This window comes from Pseudophryne corroboree, chromosome 1 (assembly GCF_028390025.1).
Source record: "Pseudophryne corroboree isolate aPseCor3 chromosome 1, aPseCor3.hap2, whole genome shotgun sequence".
Classification (NCBI taxonomy): domain Eukaryota; kingdom Metazoa; phylum Chordata; class Amphibia; order Anura; family Myobatrachidae; genus Pseudophryne; species Pseudophryne corroboree.
In genome coordinates, this window is record NC_086444.1 from 121,729,662 (window position 1) to 121,745,416 (window position 15,755).

The window sequence follows — 15,755 nt, forward strand, 5'->3', positions numbered from 1 at the left end:
CATGTGGGGAGGGATCGCGCTACCGTGTCTAGCTGAGCGCTGTAATATGCTACTGGCCTGCTGGCATCACCGTGCTTTTGGGTTAGTACGCCTGCCGCGCAACCAGCACTTTCTGTTCCGTATAGTTCAAAGGGTTTCCCATAGTCCGGCATACCTAAGGCTGGTGCCTGCGTTAGGCACTGTTTAAGTCTCTCAAATGCTGCCTCAGACTCGTCTGTATGCGAAATCCGATCAGGTTTGTTTGAGGAGACCATTTCCTGCAAGGGTAACGCTAGGATGGAAAACCCTGGGATCCAGTTACGGCAATACCCACACATTCCTAAAAATGTTCTGATCTGTTGCTGGGTTTGTGGCAGAGTCATGTCTCTAATTGCTTGAATTCTATCAGCGGTCAGGTGTCTCAGTCCTTGTGTTAAACAGTGTCCCAAATATTTTACCTTAGTTTGGCATAATTGCAACTTGTCTTTGGAAACCTTGTGTCCTGTGTCTGAAAGATGAAACAGGAGCTGTTTCGTATCCTTCAGGGATGCCTCCAATGAATCAGAACACAGTAGTAGATCATCCACGTACTGTATTAATACTGATCCACTCACTGGTTGGAAAGACTGTAAACAATCATGCAAAGCCTGAGAAAATATACTTGGGCTATCTATGAATCCTTGTGGTAATCGAGTCCATGTGTATTGGACTCCTCTGTATGTAAATGCAAACAAATATTGACTGTCAGGGTGCAGAGGTACCGAAAAGAAAGCGGAGCAGAGGTCAATAACAGTGAAAAATTTCGCAGTGGGAGGGATTTGCATTAGGATGACAGCTGGATTTGGCACTACGGGGAACTGACTCTCAACTATTTTGTTAATCCCCCTTAGATCCTGCACTAGCCGGTAACCCCTCCCCCCACTCTTTTTCACAGGGAAGATGGGACTATTAGCAGTGCTGGACGTTCTTACCAGAATGCCCTGTTGTAGCAAGCGCTCTATTACTGGGTAAACTCCTAACTCCACCTCTGGCTTCAGAGGGTACTGTGGGATTTTTGGAGCTATCCTACCATCTTTTACTTGTACAACTACCGGAGCTACGTTTGCCATTAATCCAGTGTCCTGTCCATCTTTAGTCCAAAGTGACTCTGGTATCTGAGGTGTCATTTCTTCTACTTGGGAGGGAGTCCTATTTGTCATAGTGGTATGTGACATTAATTTTGACGGGGAGTCTAACATGTCTCGTACTTCCTGAGCGTGATTCTCAGGTATGTCCAAGAATACACCTTCAGGAGTACAATAAATGACGCACCCCATTTTACACAGTAAGTCTCTTCCCAGGAGATTGGTCGGTGCCGATGCAGCCAGCAAAAAGGAATGCTTGGTATGTAAAGGCCCTATTGTAATCTCTGCTGGTTTGCTAACAGGGTAATGCTGGACTACTCCTGTTACTCCCACGGCTGGAATTGTCCTACCAGTGGTCCTCATGCCAACTGTCGAATTTATCACTGATTTGGCCGCCCCTGTGTCTACAAGAAAGTTTAATGATTTACCAGCTACATTGATTGCAATTTCTGGTTCACTTCCAAGACTTGCAATCAATTTTACTGGCTGCAGATTACAGGTATGGCCACACCCCTATTGGGTATGGTGACCTCCCTGAATCCCGCTGGCAGCAACTACTTGTGATGGAGTTAATTGGGAGCTACCAGAGGCTTGCCAGTCTCTGTTCGGGGGGTATCTTTTTGTTTCCCCTGCATGTGGCTCATAACTCCGTTTCTGCGGACCCTGATCCCAATGTCGTGTGTCGTGTCGTTGTCTAGGGGGTTGGTATGAGTTTCGTACATTCTTTACTCTACAATCTCGTGCCATGTGTCCCTGTTTATGACAAGAATAACAAGTAACCACACTTGACTTACCCACAGGGTTTGGTGATACAATCAAAGGCTGCCTTGTGGTCAGGGCCTGTATACTTACGGCCATTAACTTATCACTTTGTTGTTCCCTGTGTCTGGTGATGTTCCTATCGTGATCAATAGCAGCCTCTCTCAAAGTAGCCACAGACAGACCTCGCCAACATGGTTGTGTGGTTTGTACCCTAGTCTTTAATGATTCTTTTAAACCATCCATCAGTACCGATACTGCTACTTCTCGATGGTTTATGTTTGTTTTAATGTCCTCTATGCCTGTGTATTTTGCCATTTCTGATAATACTCTGTGAAAATACTCTGCAGCTGTCTCTGACTCCTTCTGTTTAATGGAGAATATCTTGTTCCATCTGACTACCGCTGGGAAATACTCTTTTAACTGTAAGTTTATTCTTTTTACATTATCTTTGTTGTACACATCTGTAAGAGGTACATCCTGATCTAATCCGCAATCAGCTAAAAATTGAGTTGCGTCAACATTGGAGGGTAAACATGCTCTCAGCAATATCTGCCAGTCTTTATTGTTGGGCTCTACAGTGTTACCTAAGTCTCTGATGTATTTTTGACTGGCAACTAAGTCTTTTCTAGGGTCAGGGAATTCAGACACTATGGTCCTTAATTCCATTCGGGAAAATGGGGTGTACATGGCAATGTTCCTCACAGGGGTGACTCCTGATGTGTCAGTTTTCCCATTTGGAACAGCTATTACCCTAACAGGAGTAACTCTAACAACATCACTCTGTGTGGGTTCTACAGCCTGTGGTGAAATGGCTTCAGCATAGTGTATGGTGCCGTACTTACCTGTAGATACGACCTCACCTATCCCTCCGCTAGGGGCCTTTGTTACTAATCTCGTGGGTGGAGCTGTGCCTACTGTGGTCTCTGCTATGGTGGCTGCTAGAGAGAGCGCTGAAATTGTTGCCGATTCGTCTTCTTGATCACACTCCTGAGGAAAGTTCAAAACAGGGTACAACTTGCACGGGTTAATACTTGCATTGGTTAATTGGTTAACATTATCTTTAACATTTATACAGTTGCTAAGTGTTTGTGTGTTACACCTTAGTGCGTCATTCTCCGCAACCAATTTCTCTCCTGATATGTATGGTGGCGGTGGGGCCGTGGCTATCAGTTTTCTGATTGAGCCAGATCCCGCCGCCTGAGCCAATCCTCTCTGTATGTCACCTTCCTGTTGCCACAACTGCAAATAATCGTAATGTTTGATTCGTCTCTTTGTTGATTTAATGAGACATATCCTTCTCCTTAAATTCGTTAACACTTCTGTGCTGAAGCTACCTACTCTTGGGAATTTCTCCCCGTCATGTACTGTCATTCTCTCCCATTCATCACATAAAGCTTCTGTGTGACTTCCGTATTTCTCACACATTACATACCTTGCCGACCCAATTGGTCGGTTCACTGAATCAACCCGAACCGAGGTTGATCGCCCCCTACCTGAACAAGTGGCCCCCATAGTTCGAAGGTGTTGCTTTATTCAACCAACCCTTACGCAAACCAAATGTCCAAAATAGGCTGACGGTGGCGGTTTACCGAGTACCCCACTCACTCGCCCACGCCGACCAATACGACCTGATCACACCGATATGGTGCTGGCGTACTCGACCTAGGGCCCCTGCGACCTGAACCTCTATTTACTGGAACCTGTGAGGGTGCTCCGAAGAACACTTACTCTTTCCAGTAACTATTGGTTGCTGGATAGTTCCTGAGTGAGCAGCGAACTTCCCTTAAAATAAAAAAAATTACACAAATCACGTTAGAATGTACAAATAGCGTTTATGACTTTCGTACACAAATAGTACCGGTCAGGTTTACTAATGCACACAATTACGTGCGGTACAGTCGTTTAGTACACAAGCAACTAATCTTATGTACTGAGCGACCAGTGGAATCGAAAATTGCGGCTGCGAATTCCTTCAGCCAGAGCTTATATGGCCTATATGGGTGTTGCACCAACCCTTTCTTGGTGTTGTGCCTGTGGACTGTATAGCGGACTTCCTTGTCTGCTGTACCTGAACCTGTTGGTCTGCTATGACCTCCTGGTCTGTTACAGTATGACCTCCTGGTCTGCTACACTCCTAATGCTCAAATTGTATGTTTTAACCAGGGATGCCTCCCTAGCCACCATGTACGTCACTTACACGCATGTACCTCACGAGAACTCGACTTTTCTTGTGGTTCAACCTGTAAAATTGTATACAACACACTCACTCACCACCTGTACACTTTTGTTTCTATTTCTATTTCTGCGCAGAAATTTCTCTTTAGACCAGATGTGTTACAAATTAGGAGAAGGATCTATTAATTTAAATTTGGAATTAAAAAAAAAATTTGCGCGATTTATCGCCTGGCGTTATTTACCGCGTGGCGCTACTTATCGCGTTGAGAGGAGAGAAAAAAAAAAAAAACTTGTGATTTGAGTTACGTGGGCGTACCCGTACGCTCCGTTGCGTAATATACGCTGCGTGCGTCGGCCCTTGGATTGCGTACGCAAGTCTCAGTCTTTTGTTAGAGACACGTGTACGCAAAGCAAAGATCCACCGTAACACAATTTATACGTTTATCAATGTAGATGATCCTTTATCATCTACCACGCACCACACTGACTTCGCCTTGTCTCTTAGGCACAGCTGTGTGTTTGTCTATACTTTAACTATATTATCTTTACTCTTAAACTATGAAATAGTGACAACTCTCTCTAAGCACGTTTATCAACTATAAAACTGGCAAACAGAAGAGTGATATACGAAAATACACAAATGAAAAGGAAATGCAGATATATATGTGTGCGTGCGTGTGTACGCAAGACAGAAAAATAAACAGTTTTAAAAAGACACTATTGTTTTGTTCTTACCTCCGGTTCCCGGATTCCTTCAGCACCCTTTACTAAGAGAAGCAGACGCTTATCCAAACAGCACTACGAGGAATATGATCTCCCGCCCTTTGCTGCTGGATAATGTCTGCTGAAATTACCTAGTGTAGATATGTGAAGGACAGGACGAGCCCGCAATTGATAAAGCTAAATATTTATCGTATATAATACCCTTTATGAGGTCTAAGAACACTGTACGCTATCTACGTATGAAGTACCGTAAGGGTACGCTAGTTGCGTAACAATCGCTTTGCCGTGATCGAGACGCTCAAGCGTCACGTTCACTCACGGCCAAGAGATCACAGGCAGGCACGTTATTGGCTGTTAACTAACGTAATGATTCGCTATAGCGTAGCGGACGCTCGGGACCACGAGGAGATCACCAGCGGCGCTGACGCTCACTATATTAAACCTTTGTATCTAAACCATAAACAGTGTATTGTGCAGTAAAACCTTAGTGTAATGTTAGAGTGTAAATGCAACACAGTATAACCTTATTACCTTTAAAGCTGTTCGAGCGTCACCGACGCTCTGAGAATACTTAATACTATAAGAAACACTCAGATACCGTACTCAGGGTCCAACGCCTAAAATATATATTATGAATGCTATACTTGCAAAAGAGTTAAACACAATACAAGTCATACACTACAATATAACATAGACTACCTAACCAGATAACTACACAGGAAATACAATACAATACAATTTAAGGGAGAAAGAGAAGGAGAGAGAGAGAGAGAGAGAAATTGAGAGAGATTGGCTCGGAATAACAAGAAGATCAATATGATTGCGGAGAAACACTTACGCACAAGGGGAAACGATCGCATGCGCCTCGATATCCAGCTCCCGATTATCAGCAATGAGAACCGTTGAAGAGAGTGAACTGGATATGGTCGGCCTGCCTATTTATGCCCCACACACAATACAATTCAATGGTCCCTACAATCTCATTGTTCATTGGACACAGGAATTCGGCTTCGCATTATAACAAAAGGTCATAGGTTGATTCATACAGGTGGGCTGTGACTGCTTCCAACTGTTCAGGTGGGTGGGATACTGAGTTTCCCGCCGCATGACTAAATAAGAACAAATAATAGTAAATGGACATAAACTTCTTATGTCCATAACTATTCGCATGAGCGATTAATCCGCTCCAAACCAACACCGGAATATTGCTATTTAAATACTCTTCCGATGGGTACCAAACACCACTGTATGACCCCTGTTAGACACTTCGTACAATACAAAGAGGGATCTCTCTGTTCAGGAACATGCTATATTAACTAAACTTTCAGAATCTATCAAAGGGACCATGATCTACAAATTACATTATTACTGAAAATATGTAACGATTGAGTCGCACGCTACGATCACATAAACTCTACCGTAAATACGCATACCGTGCGCCTGCGGGTGCCCGCGACTGTGAGTATGCGCACGCACGGGAGAGCGCACGCATGCGCAGCGCGGACCAGAATGAGGTGCAAATATGGCAGTGTGTATAGAGATATTTTTCTGACTTTGACAAGTGTAATATGTAACAAGTCACACCTCATGAATAGGCAGGATTGGCATCACAGAGATTTCTTTCTGTTGGTTTATCGTACCTTTCCCTAAGAGGGAATTAGCTGCCTATATAAACTGGGGACAGCCATATTGGTAATCCGAACCAGCATTCCTGATAATTTAGCGTCAGTAGTAACTCGTTACATCACTCATGTAATTTATAAAATCTACCTTAACTCAACCTTTCCTCTCCCCGTCTATCCTCTGTAATACCTCCAACTGTCTCTCTGCTATCTCTTCTTTGATGTCCTAGTACTATCTTTAATTTAACATGTCTAGGGCTGGGGCCTGCAATAGGGCCCTGACATCGGTAAGTGCATACACACTTGCCGATGTCAGCTGCGACGGGGGCGAGGAGCATGGCGCTCGTAAGCAATATCGCACATGCAGTATACGACCAGCAGGAGCGCGCATTGTATCCTGTATCGAGCATACACACTACACAATATCGCAACGAACTGGCCGATATCAGCCGATATTGCATAGCGTGTACGCACCCTTAGCCTGAGCTGACCATCTTCCCTCTCTCCCGCACTACCTCACCTCACACAATTTTATTATATATTGATAGCACAGTTATCTCCTCTAGCCCCCAAGTGCGATGTCTTGGAGTTGTCCTTGATTCCTCCCGCTCCCTCAAACCACACATTCAGTCCCTCTCGCAGTCCTGCCGTTTCGAGCTCATAAATATTTCCAGGATCAGTCCCTTTCTCACCTTGGATGCTACTAAGACCCTCATCCACTGACTGATCACCTCCAAATTGGACTGTTGTAATCTCCTATGATCTGACCTCCCAAATATAGATGATATTCTGGATTGAGTAGGGGATGGTCCAGTCTTCTAATAGTGAGTTCCTGGCGAGGGTCCCTGTACACTTGACGCGTTTCGCTGTATCCCCTACTCAGTCCAGAATATCATCTATATTTGGAGGATCTTTAATAGCAAGCTAAACCGATGAATCATACCAACCGTATTGCATGAGGAGCTCACCATCAAAAATCTTGGAGTACTACATCCTCTAGCGGTTATTTGCCAACACATTGGACAATGCTTACCTCCTAAAAACTGTTCAAACTGGACACTGCTACTATAGGGGAACAATTACTGGAATGGACTTCCTATATATTCAACTGCTTCCAATTCCTGGCGGTTTGGGTAACCCTGAATTTATTCATTGCACTATTCGAGTTTCTTACATTTTTATTATTGATGCATGCATTTTTATCGTGTATTTACCTAAAACTTTAGTGTATTATCCTTTTTATTATTATTAAATTGTGGAATTATTAGACACACCTGCATTGTTGTTATATTGAACAAATTTAGCGCAGCCTCCACTTGTTGTTTTTTCCTCTCATTCTTGCCTCCCAAGATTTTGGCTGTGGGGCTCCCTATCTCTGGAATTCTCTACCTCTCCCTATCAGACTCTCCACCTCTCTACAAAACTTCAAACAGGCTCTCAAGATCCACTTCTCCATCAAACCCAGCCTTCTCTCATCCTGACCCTCTACCCTAGGGGTGGGGAACCTTTGACCCTCCAGCTGTTGAAGTAGACATACCAGCATGCCCTGCTACAGTTTTGCTATTTGGCAATGCTAAAACAGTTGCAGGGCATGCTGGGATGTGCAGTTCAAAAGCAGCTGGAGGGCCGCCGGTTCCCCAAACCTGCGTCTACCATATCTGTGTCACCTCATGTGCTTTTCCTTCTTTTACTTAGACTATCTTCCACTCCATACTCCCTACAACAGCACCTAACCCTCGGTTCCTGCCACCCTGATGCTTAGCTCAGTGTCATGACCCCTGATGCAGCAATGTGTAGATACCTTATACTTGTCTTTCACTGTAAGTCGCTGTTTTCTTGTTTTGTTAATTTGGTTATGCACTTTGGGGTCATTCAGATCTGATCACTGGGCTGCGTTTTTTGGTGCCCAGCGATCAGATAGCTGCCACCTACAGGGGGAGTGTATTTTAGCTGTGCAAGTGTGCGATCGCATGTGTAGCAGAGCTGCTTGTACAGTATGTGCGCAGCCCGGGACTGACTCTTCCAGTGCGATAGAATCAGACTGATCAGGGTCGGAGCTGACGTCAGACACCCTCCCTGAAAACGCTTGAGCCCACCTGGGTTTTTCCAGACACTCTCTGAAAACGGTCTGTTGCCACCCACAAACGGCCTCTTCCTGTCAGTCAGCTTGCGAACGCCCGTGCGAACGGATCCTTCGCACTATCCCGTCGCTGACCGCCAATGCCTGTTGTAGCCGTCCGATGCGCCTGCGCATTGTGGCTCAGACACGTGCAGTTCGGATCTGATCGCCTGCAGTGCGAAAACGCACAGCAGCGATCAGATCTAAATGACCCCTTTTGTTAGCTGCTGCAGAACCCTTGTGGCGCCATACAAATAAATGATAATAATGTAAGCAATATTCAGGAGACACTGGGTTCTAGAGAAATGATAATCTGCACTCACAGACTACACTCACTCACTCACTCGCTGGGGGAGATTCAATTATTTTCACCCCTTTCCACACTCATTCTGTTTCTGCCCTCAGGGACGTGGTATCATTATTTCAGCTTGCTACCCCTGGAGTAGCGAGGCACCCGATCCTTTACACAGTAAACCTGATTACTATGGGCACAATATGCGCGATAACGGAGATCATTTTAGAAAGGAAATTGGGCGTGATATGTTATTTTAATCTCACCCAGTGACTGTGTGTAGGGGATGTAATCAGTAAACACACTACTATTATACTGCTATATTCCCCATTTCCCTCTACTGTGAATTTTCTAATAATTTAACCACACTCCAAGACCCTTATGTTGTTGGAGATTACATCCAGCCTTTGGTGTGTTTGCAGCAGCTCTTCCATAACTAGATAGAAGCAAAGCTGTTTTGTACTGTATGCAACGTTGGAGGAGATGTCTCAAACCTTCTAAAGTGAAGTTACACATCTCATCATAACGGGGAGGTATCGGGGGCTCGGCACTCGGGATGCTGGCAGTCAGAATACCAACAGTGGCATTCTGACGCTTAAGATCCCAACACCTAAAAGGTAACTATGGTAGCTCTAATCTTCCTAACCCCTTCCCCGCAGCCTAAACCTCCCTGCCCGCAGCCTAACCCTCCCTACCTGCAGCCTAACTCTAACCCTCCCTGCCCGCAGCCTAAATCTCCCTACCTGCAGCCTAACTCTAAACCTCCCTGCCCGCAGCCCAACCCTCCCTACCTGCAGCCTAACTCTAACCCTCCCTGCCCGCAGCCTAACCCTCCCTACCTGCAGCCTAACACTAACCCTCCCTGCCCGCAGCCTAACCCTCCCTACCTGCAGCCTAACTGTAACCCTCCCTGCCTGCAGCCTAACCCTCCCTACCTGCAGCCTAACTCTAAACCTCCCTGCCCGCAGCCGAACCCTAGCTACCTGCAGCCTAACTCTAAACCTCCCTGCCCGCAGCCTAACCTTCACTACCTGCAGCCTAACTCTAACCATCCCTGCCCGCAGCCTAACCCTCCCTACCTGCAGCCTAACACTAACCCTCCCTGCCCGCAGCCTAACCCTCCCTACCTGCAGCCTAACTCTAACCCTCCCTGCCCGCAGGCTAACCCTCCCTACCTGCAGCCTAACTCTAACTCTCCCTGCCCGCAGCCTAACCCTCCCTACCTGCAGCCTAACTTTAACCCTCCCTGCCCGCAGCCTAACCCTCCCTACCTGCAGCCTAACTCTAAACCTCCCTGCCCGCAGCCTAACCCTCCCTACCTGCAGCCTAACTCTAAACCTCCCTGCCCGCAGCCTAACCCTCCCTACCTGCAGCCTAACTCTAAACCTCCCTGCCCGCAGCCTAACCCTCCCTACCTGCAGCCTAACTCTAACCCTCCATGCCCGCAGCCTAACCCTCCCTACCTGCAGCCTAACTCTAACCCTTCCTGCCCACAGCCTAACCCTCCCTAACTACAGCCTAACTCTAACCCTCCCTGACCGCAGCCTAACCCTCCCTACCTGCAGCCTAACTCTAACCCTCCCTGCCCGCAGCCTAACCCTCCCTACCTGCATCCTAACTCTAAACCTCCCTTCCCGCAGCCTAACCCTCCCTGCCCGCAGCCTAACCCTCCCTACCTGCAGCCTAACTCTAACCCTCCCTGCCCGCAGCCTAACCCTCCCTACCTGCCCACAGCCTAAATCTAACCCTCCCTGCCCGCAGCCTAACCCTCCCTACCTGCAGCCTAACTCTAACCCTCCCTGCCCGCAGCCTAACCCTCCCTACCTGCAGCCTAACTCTAACCCTCCCTGCCCGCAGCCCAACCCTCCCTACCTGCAGCCTAACTCTAACCCTCCCTGCCCGCAGCCTAACCCTCCCCCCACAAGCCCACACCTAACCACCCCCCGCACCTTACCTCGCTGCACAGCCAAGCAGTCCTTCCTTCTGAATCCCGGGATTATGGATTCCAACACTGGCATTGCGATACATGTCGGGATTCCGGCGTCGTTGATATGCCTGCCAGGATCCCAAATGCCGAGTTCCTCACCGGATCTCAGCATAGCAGCTTCCATGTATAATTTTCTAGAATATACTAGATAAATGATAGCTAGGAAGTGATTATTTGCTATAGATGGCACCTTCACTTGTGCGCATTAGAAGATTTTATACATCTCCCCCTTTGTTATACATCTTACTGCAACCATGATGCCCTTTACCCATCCTGCTCTCTGTCTGGCTCTGAAAGCTGTCATCAGGGTTACAGACGGGTTTATATGATATATAACGTTGAATATTATTGAAAGCTGTTCAGAATAAAGCAAGATGCATTTTATGTTTATTGGCCATAACATATACAGAAGGTAACTGGGTTCTCCTTTCCACAGAGTGTGCGGCTAATGTATGTTATCAGGAATACGATATACCTGACACTTTCCCAGTTGAGCTGAGACAGTACATCCCGAATGTCCGCTACTCACAAGATATGGAAGGGTTTGTATTCATGGAATAAGGTTTGTATTATGACAGCCAACTCTGTGGCTTCACTATTACTTTGGTATTTAGAGACCCCCTTTAATAGACACTTCCTATAGTAACAGGGACACACTAACATAGCATATTCTACCCTCTTGTAGGGAGTTCAAATTTACTGATTAAAAAAATGGGGAAATCCTTTATGGCTCAGTATTATTTCACAGCTGCTATAAATCAGTCCATCCTCTCTCATTGTATAGCAGGGAGAGGAGTGTGCTGTTGGGTGCAGTGGCCTGGGAACCTAGGGGTCTATGGGGGTCAGTTTTTCACAGCGTAGCGTTTGGGTCAGGACTGCGCATGCATCGGCGCCACAGTGCGCCGGCGCATGGCCGCCCGTCGCTGTGCTACGATCGCCTCTGCCTGATTGACAGGCAGAGGCGGTTGATGGGCGGAAGGGGGCGAAACGGCGGTGTTTGGCCGCCGTTTTGTTGGGCGCGGTCTGGCCAACACAGGCGTGGCCAGACCGTGCGGGGAGTGGCCCACAGCAGATGCGTGACGTCACACGCAGCCACTGCGGGCCGGGGAGCAATGAGTAGCTCCCAGCCAGCACGCTAAAGCTGCGCTGGCCAGAAGCTACTCTTGAAGTGCAAAGGCATCGCCGCTGTGCGATGCCTTTGCACTTCTGCGGGGGAAGAGGGGGGGGAAACGGCACTGACATGCGGGGCAGACTAGCCCTGTGCTGGGCGTCCTCCCGCATGTCTGAGTTCATGACCGTAGCTGTGCTAAATTTAGCACAGCTACGATCAACTCGGAATGACCCCCATTGTGCTAAGCTTAGTGGAGAGATAAAGTGGGCGGAGATAAAAGTACCAGCCTATCAGCTCCTAACTGCCATGTTACAGGCTGTGTTTAAAAAAATTACAGGAGCTAGTTGGTTGGTACTTTATGTCTGTCCACTTTATCTCTCTCCAAGTCTTAGTACATAGACCCCCTAGTTCCGGATTCTGATTTGCACAGTATAGCACAGCCTTGGAGAAGCGGCTGTGCAGTACCATACAACTAAAATGTAAATGCGGCAGGAGGTGTCTGTAGGAACCAGATGTGCCAGCATCACAGATTTGAGTGCTGTGTCTGAAGACGCCAATCTGGGCTCGCCTGCAAAACAGGAGCGAGCTATTACATAGGACCCATTCTGCACATCTGCAGTTCCCCAAACGGGTGTGGTTCATCAAATCGACAGTATCTAGGTCGACAATGTTTAGGTCGACCACTATAGGTCGACAGTCACTAGGTCGACATGGATGGAAGGTCGACAGGGTTTCTAGGTCGACGTCTGCTAGGTTGACAGGTCTAAAGGTCGACATGAGGTTGAATTATTTTTTTGTGTCGTTTTCTTTGTAGAGTGACCGGGATCCCCAATTAGTGCACCGGGTCCCCTCGCATGGCTCGCTTCGCTCGCCATGCTTCGCTCAGCACAGATTACCGTTCCAATCGTAGTCCACGTGGATCGTTAAGTATGAAAAAATTCAAAAAAAGATTTAAAAAAAACAACAACTCATGTCGACATTTAGACCTGTCGACCTAGCACATGTCGACCTAGAAACCCTGTCGACCTTCCATCCATGTCGTCCTAGTGACTGTCGACCTATAGTGGTCGACCTAGACATTGTCGACCTAGACAGTGTCAACCTTCAGACCGGATCTCCCCAAACATAGGCTTTGTCTGTCCAAATGTGAATCAGGCCCCGAATGTAGGTTATTTTAGGGACATAGGGACAAATGTATGAAGCACTGCTATTATTGCGCTATAGGAGCTCCTGCTTCACCAGTTATCATTGCAAAGCAGGAAGCTTTACATCCAGAGTGTACCAATATGAAAGTCTCTGGAGTGGGGCAGCCAGTAATCAGTATAGCACTAATGTGATGCATCATGGCTCCTGGGCGGCCCTGTTGCCGATGCACAAAATGTGAGATGTCAAATACAATGGCCACGCATGAGCAAGAACGTCCATCGGCTGCGGAATATGTCAGTAACCATTCTACCATCCTCAGATGGCATTGTGCATTTCTTGACAAGCTCAGTTTTTCGTCACTTAAGCCGGGTACACACTAGAATAGGCCTGGCCAACCTGTGACTCTCCAGCTGTTGTGAAACTACACATCCCAGCATGCCCTGCCAGAGTTTTAGTATTCCCTAATAGCAAAACTGTTGCAGGGCTTGATGGGACTTGTAGTGTCACAACAGCTGGAGAGCCACAGGTTGGCCAGGCCTGCACTAGAATGTTCTCGCTCCGATATGTCATTTCCGGCCAAATTGGAAAGACATATGGGCTGGATTGTTCAGTGTGTATCCGTATTTGTGCTCTCCTGCGTGTCATTAGCGATGTCTTCTTGCCGGCCCTGCTGCAGGGTGAACCAGTTGACATCACTAATGATGCCATGCTGCCGAATGTAGTGTGGTGTAGTGTGTCGCCCCATTTTCCCTTGCATCATGCAAGTGTGTATGCACTTGCCAATGCAGGGTACTGTCGCCGGCCGGATCGGCCGGCTACACAATGTTCTGATGTGTAGCCAGCTTTAGGGGCCGATTCAGACCTGATCGCTGCTATGTTTTTGCACAGCGGGCGTTCAGATACAAACTGCGCATGCGTATGCACCACAATGCGCAGGCGCGTCGCACAGGTACAAAGCGGATCGCCGCTCAGCGATGGGTTTTTCGCGAAGTATCCATTTACACGGACGTTTGCAAGGAGATTGACAGGGAGAAGGCGTTTGTGGGTGGCAACTGACCGTTTTCTGGCAGTGTTTGTAAAAACGCAGGCGTGTCCATGTGTTTGCACGGAGGGTTCCGGACGTCAATTCCGGTCCCAGACAGTCTGATGTGATCGCAGCGGCTGCGTAAGTCCTGGGCTGCGCAGAGACTGCACAAAATCAGTTTGTGCAGCTCTGCTACACATGTAATCGCGCACTGGCACAGCTAAAATACACTCCCTCTGTAGGCGGCGACTATCTGATCGCAGGGCTGCAGACATCGCTACCCAGCGATCAGGTCTGAATTACCCCCTTAGTAAGCTACCAGAACACTTCGCCGCCTGCATAAGACCGATCGCTCCACTGCAGTGTGTGATCTGCACTAACGGCCTAATTCAGATCTGTTCGCTCGCTAACATTTTTCGCTGTGCAGCGATCAGGTCACTACTGCGCATGCGTATGCACCACAATGCGCAGGCGCGTCGTACGGGTACAAAGCGAATCGTTGCTGAAATTGACAGGAAGAGGGCGTTTGTGGGTGGCAACTGACCTTTTTCAGGGAGTGTCTGGAAAAACGCAGGCGTGTCCAAGCGTTTGCAGGGCGGGTGTCTGACGTCAGTTCCGGGACCTGACGGGCTGAAGTGATCGCAGTGGCTGAGTAAGGTCAGACCTACTCAGAAACTGCACAAACAGTTTTTGTACAGGGCGGCTGCACATGCGATCGCACACTTACACAGCTAAAATACACTCCCCTATGGGCAGCGACTATCTGATCGCAGCGCTGCAAAAACTACCTAGCGAGCAATCAGATCTGCATTAGGCCCTAAATTCTGTCTACCTGTGCAGAACAGAGCTGCACTTTATTCTCGGCTACTTCCGCCACGTTGCCTGCAGAAAGATATTTTTGCATCCAATGACTTTGATCTCTCCTTTATGTTAGAACTGAGCGGTATTATTTGGTGCGTGGATTGAATTGATTCCTGGTCATTGAACTAAGCTTCTTTGTGTTTCGGTGCAGGCCATTGCGGTGCGTTGTTCTGGTTGCTTTTAGAGACATACATTGCGGAGAGGAACTGTTCTCAAACTATTTCACACTAGTCCAGTGACGCAGGACGTGATCAGTGGGCACGAGAGGAGCGTGGTAGACAACTTCTGAATACCACGGATGGCAACACACAGCTACAATACCGCATACAGCTACTGTGATGGTGTAAGAGCAGAGTGATGTGGTTACTGCAGGTGACACAATCCTACAGAATGATCAAGTCTTGTGGTATCTTCAATTACATGTTGTTGTACAGTTTATAATTTATCTGGAGGGTTTATTATTTCTAAAGGACAAATAATAAAACGTTGACATTTTCATAGAAAAATAATTGCCTGTTCTCATTGCAGCCTTGTTACAGAGCTCATGCGAGAATCCTCCTCATTTCCATGTATTGCCCAGCGATCTGTGTATATATGTGTGTGACATGTATGTGGAGACAATAGGGCCTGATTCAGAGTTGTATGCTGAAGCTTATGCAGCAGATGTGTGAAAATATGCAAATGTCACAGACACCTGGATTTCTGTTGAGAAGCCCACTGACGTGGGGCTGATACCTTACAGGCATTCACAAGGCGGATCACAAAGGAGCATGGTGCATGTAACACACTGCACCATGGGAAGTGACATTGGAGTTATACCTACAGTATCT

General features: G+C 47.4%; 1 protein-coding gene across 4 annotated transcripts in view; it reads left to right on the forward strand.

Moving 5' to 3' along the window:
* The window catches only part of SETD9 (SET domain containing 9), a 60,768-nt gene extending 45,334 nt beyond the window's left edge, over positions 1-15,434 (forward strand). For 2 of the 4 annotated variants that reach the window (XM_063962593.1, XM_063962624.1), the window contains exons 5-6: positions 11,220-11,325; positions 15,077-15,434. In XM_063962593.1, coding sequence (XP_063818663.1) covers positions 11,220-11,325; positions 15,077-15,164 — 194 coding nt within the window. In that variant the 3' untranslated portion in view covers positions 15,165-15,434. Of the gene's footprint in view, positions 1-11,219; positions 11,346-15,076 lie in introns of all 4 variants that reach the window. The other 2 variants (XM_063962604.1, XM_063962615.1) reach the window with 2 other exon arrangements.
* The last annotated feature ends 321 nt before the right edge of the window (positions 15,435-15,755 follow it).